Source organism: Halyomorpha halys, unplaced genomic scaffold, assembly GCF_000696795.3.
Source record: "Halyomorpha halys isolate HHAL.00 unplaced genomic scaffold, Hhal_1.1 Scaffold898.1, whole genome shotgun sequence".
NCBI lineage: Eukaryota > Metazoa > Arthropoda > Insecta > Hemiptera > Pentatomidae > Halyomorpha > Halyomorpha halys.
The window spans coordinates 99,756-104,950 of record NW_027112804.1 but is presented as its reverse complement, the minus strand read 5'-3'; the positions used below and the strand labels follow the sequence as shown (position 1 = coordinate 104,950).

The 5,195-nt window shown below is 30.7% G+C and overlaps 1 protein-coding gene across 3 annotated transcripts in view; it reads left to right on the top strand.

Annotated features, from left to right (window-relative positions):
* LOC106686914 (uncharacterized) overlaps positions 1 to 5,195 on the top strand; it is a 30,847-nt gene that overhangs the window by 12,764 nt on the left and 12,888 nt on the right. The window contains exon 1 of one of the 3 annotated variants that reach the window (XM_067050565.1): positions 3,434 to 3,582. The exons of 1 other annotated variant lie outside the window; for it this stretch is intronic. Coding sequence is in view for 1 of the 2 variants with exons in the window: in XM_067050564.1 (XP_066906665.1) it covers positions 4,239 to 4,247 (9 nt within the window). In the remaining variant the exon portion in view is untranslated. Of the gene's footprint in view, positions 1 to 3,433; positions 3,583 to 4,223; positions 4,248 to 5,195 lie in introns of those variants that run through there. One more of the 3 variants, XM_067050564.1, reaches the window with a different exon arrangement.

Sequence of the window (5,195 nt, the reverse complement as noted above, 5' to 3'; positions counted from 1 at the left end):
AAAAAAATAAATAAATTAAAAAAAACTCTCTTAAAATATATACAAACAAAAGAATAGACAAGATGAACATAATCAAACTATCTGTATGAAAAATAATCTATTTGATTTAGCGAATTCATTCTTACTTTCACTCATCTATATATGGAATATACAGTAAGGTAATGTATTATAATCGTGAAAAATTCGGATTTGAGTTTTCAACGAAAATTACTCGTTTTGATGTTCCCTGAATCCAAATAACCAAGTTTGGCTAAACGGTGTGTTATTCTAGGTCACGAACGAAAAGTACGAAATTGAAATTACTTATTTAGGGAACGTGTACGCCGGATATGTTATTGCAACTTTTCCGATAAATTCTACTGACCGGCCATCTTATATAATCGATTTTTCATTTTTTTTTTTTTTTTTTTCGAAAACGGCTCAAACACTTTTTATTGAAGTCCATACTTCAGTAAACTATCAAGTGGTTCTCAATATCTGCTTGGTCTTATAGGGCTTTAATACTGAATTTTCAAAATGGATTTAATTTTGTTAGTTTTAAATAATTAGCCAACTCAAATTTTTAATAGTGATGAAAAATGGATAAATATGCACTATGAAAGGATTTGGTATTTAACTGAAGGGGATAAGTGGAAAAATGTTTTTCCAGGTTAAAGAAACATTTCAGGAAATAGGAGTAGTAATATAGATGTATTATATACGGTTGAAATGCCAAAGAAGATAATGAAGAATGACGAAGAACACAAAAATAAAAGTTCAGTTCTAATGAGATTTAGTTAAAAACAGGCGGGTGCATGCACAGTTCAGTTTATACATTTCGCCAGTCCGATAAATGTTTTCATATCATAATTGTTATTAAATAATTAGCTTCACTTAAACTATACACGAGCATTTCAGTAAACATGATGACTGACTCCAGAAAAACATTGTTTAATGTTTTCAATATCGATTCAATAATAGTATAGCATTGAATAAATGATTATGAACTGAATGTAAACTAACATATTTTAATATTTCTGTCATACTTTTGCAAAAGAAAAACATTAAAATTTTTCAATGAGAAATATTACTTAAAGTAATTTCCAGAAAATTGGAGTTATTCAGTTTGTCGACTGGCTGATTTGAAAAATTAGAATTACTGAAAAGTACTCCTACAAGGAATAGCATAGAAATGTCGTTCTCATACGAGGGAAGGTTAAGGAGCCAGAGAGATAACAGACAGTTATTTCACCCATAATTTTAGATTATTTTAATGAAAACTATGTATAATAGTGAAAATTTATGAGTCTGCTAGGTATAGTTAGGGGGGATACAAAATGGCGCTTCTTTTAAAACGTTAAAAAAAATCAATTTTTCATTTAAAGTGGTATAAATTTGCTAAAATATGAGCCCTAAAAGAGTTATTTACGTTCAATAGATATATAGATTTTTAAAAATCAACGTTTCATAAACAATGTACTAAAAAAATCAGTAGTTAAAAATAGAAATCTTTATCTCCTAACTATTCGACATACAGATGCCTATTTACACTCAAATAAAGCTAGTTTAATATTCTATAAAGTAGTTTATGACGTTTATCTTCGTAGCTATTTCCTTGGTTTGTAAGTTATAGCTAACTACGATTCTTTGCACTTTATTTTGAAATTATTGTAATTTTCTCCTTTTCGTAAAGAGTACCACTCCCCAGACTTCACAGCCAACATCAGCAGTGGCCTGAGAATTGTTTTAAAAATAAGAACAGTTGTTTCTGGTTTTAATTTGGATTTTATATTTAGGACATGGTATAGCATTGCTAATCTTGCGTAGGTTTGATGTTTATATGGTGATTCCAGGTAAAGCGGCGATGGAGATGAATTCCTAGATATCTTACTGTTTCACTGGCAGGATTCTATTCCACATTTTTACCTTCGAGGATTAGTTCTGGTGGGCGCCTGAGAGTAACAGCTTTTTTAAGTTTATCTTTCAATGTTCAGATTTATCATCCATTTATTAAAGTATTTTTCTAGAACATTATAGTGACTTTGTAAAGTATTTCTAGCTATTATTATGTCATCAGTATACGGCTGTATCGTCAGCAATCGTGTTATTTAGCCCACTATATTTTGACAGCCTAACTTATTGTTAAAAAAACATTTTTCTCTGTTTATCAACCCTTTTCAGTGATAAAAATTACACGACTTTAGTAATGATTGATTGGTACATATGTAATTACTGAAAAAATATATATTCCCAAAATCAAAAAACATCAAGGAACCAATTTTCGGATTCAATAAAAACCTGCCAGATTTCGTATAAAACATTTGCTTAAGCATGCAAATGTATTTTCACCTGGGCACCTGCATTTCGAAAAAGTCCAATTTCGGAGAAAAGTTTGGGAACGCTGTAAAATAGGTGTTATATAAATTTCCTTAGAATTCCGTATTCCACTTTCGCTTATCCATGATAAATATTTGTTGCAACCAACACAAGGTTTTAAAAACAAAGAATCGATTGTGTAATATATGTTTTTGTTGTGTTAAAAACAGATGTTCTCTTTGTTTTTATACTGTGAAAAATAAACAATACACGTTTAAGTCTCCTTGTGTGTTCACACATCAGCTGACATCTTCTTCAATCCACTTAGTCTTAGTAGCCAGCTGTCGGTCATCTTCGCCAGCTTAATCATTTTCTTCACGGCGGATCATCCTCCAAGAGGACCAAGCGGGGAGACGTACGTCTTTTCAAAATCTACCTTCACAAGGGCATAACCTACCCACAGCAGGGGCCCCATAAATCACCCACGGTGATATAAACACATTTTTTTTCTCTGTTGTTCAACTTAATTTAATTTTGGTAATAGTTTTAAGTTGGGTTAAGTTCCTTTTTTTTATTTTTTATTTTCTAGTTTATATGTTTAAATATTTTGTTTTACAGTTTATTATGTTCAATTATTTAAAATACAACAATAACAAAATTCGGCTATTTATTTATTTTATTTTCACTGCTCTTCACGGTTGGATCTAAAATGTTCCTTTTAAACCCCCACCCGCCGTAACAATACTCTTTTCTGGATATACCTATTTTTCAACAACACCTCGTCCCGCAAATGTTATTCCCAAACGATAAATCACTATGCATGGAATATAGGTACTTACCTAATTACCTTACCTACAGAAAGATCTATAAAAAAAGGATAATTGCCACACAATGAAATAAAAAAAGCTATGACGGACTTATGGTACCTACTTTGCAAACTTTTTTATAACAGAAAGTAATAATTAATCTTATTATAATTCTCCACATGATAACATACACAATTAATCTCTGTATTGTTAAGAGATTGGAATTGGTAAGCAAGAGAGACAAATTAACATATAATGCTTACTTGTAAACAAGTTGTAATTATTTTTTAATTGTATTGTAATTCGATGGCATCTCAGAAGGACAACGTACAAGCTAAGGAGAAGGATGCAATGTCAGTAGCCCAAGAATAGCGTCGCTGGACACCATTGCCACATTCAGGCCAGCTTGTGCTGTTCAGAAATTTGTACGAATTTCTTCTTCAGTAACTATTAACACTATCGTTTAAAATCCACTAGGAGGGTAAGTATCCTTATAAATAGGGTTAAATATTTAAATTGTTTTGAATTAATTAAAAAAACTGAACATGAGAAGAATTCATGATTACTTTTTAGGACTGTATTTAAATCTAAAATATTGACGGGATAAATTTAAAATAAATGAGTAGTTAGTTATTTATCAATACTCAATATATGCACTTATAGAAAATTAATTAGGGAGCATCTCATGTAGATGAGTTAAATTTTTATTGAAAATATTAATATGTAACATCTACTTGACTAGGAAAAAATGAAATTTTGAAATAAACTTAAGTGAAATACTTTACTAAACTAAAGATAGAATCTTTTTTAGCTTCTTTTGAACCCCTGAAATACGAATTTGTATAAAAATTACAAATAAGAAATTCTCGAAGGATATTTAGCATTAAGATGGATCTTTCATCCACTGCAGTAACGACCGAACGGCACTAGATATGTATTATTACGTTTCAAGCTCTCCAGATATTACTCTACTTGATTTTTTTTATTTGGAGTGACATTAAACAAAACGTCTACGCAAGCCCGTAAATGACCCAAATTCTTCACTTGCGAGAATAATTTAAACTTGCATAATAATAACACAATCCCAGTACTGTTCAGCCACTGCTGCTGTGGATGAAAGACCGCTGGTCTATCTTGATGCTCAAGGTAATAGCTTTAAAAATTTAGTAAGAATATTAATGAATACATTTCATTAATAAATTAGTTGGAACGTAAATATTCCTTAATCAAAGCATTAATGAACACACCTTGATTGGGAATTATTTGTCTTGTTTTGTAACCCTCAACTCTTATTTTCAGTTAGGATACTTAACCCTGGAAGTTAGTTGGAGTAATTGGAAGTTAACCTAAGTTGGAACACATATTAATTTATTTATTATACCCTTAATAATTTATAATAATCATAACCTTTCAACATGAATATGTCCTAAACAAAGCGTTAACTGAAGAACTTCATAGGAATTGTTTCATCGTTTTGAGATGCTTAATTCACGTTTTCAGTCAGGACACTTAACCCTGAAATAGTCTATTTAAAAATAAAAGAGTTTTTAATTTTTTTTCTCTTCAGTTTTTAACTTAAGTTTGTATTTTGTCAGGCTGAAATAATGCAGTTCAACGCTTTATTTGTAACTTAGTGGGAAACAAAAACACACAAGCTGATAACCCCTGGCATAATACACGGCTTCCGTTACGAGAATAATTAATTAGGATCGTTAATTTTCTATTAATAGCTTCTAAACATAACATATACTATCGATATGTTGATAATATTATCGATTATATGTCCCGGCGACTTCAGAGTCCAGTTTCATCAGGACCCGCCTCTGTCAACATGGTGCGTATTAACTTCAAGTACTATTGTCATGGCCAACTCCTCGAGGTGTCTTGAGTAAAACGTTTCTTCAAAAACAATGTTACATAAACGCCCGTTAGTGATTAAACGATAAATTGTATTCCTTATCTTCTAATCACATTTTAATTTGAACGTGATAAGGACATGACTCAATTGCAGTCTGGTTTCCCAAATTTAATCTATTATGAATTGACAAAAGACTAATATTTTAAACATACTGGTCTTAAAAAAAAAAATTATAT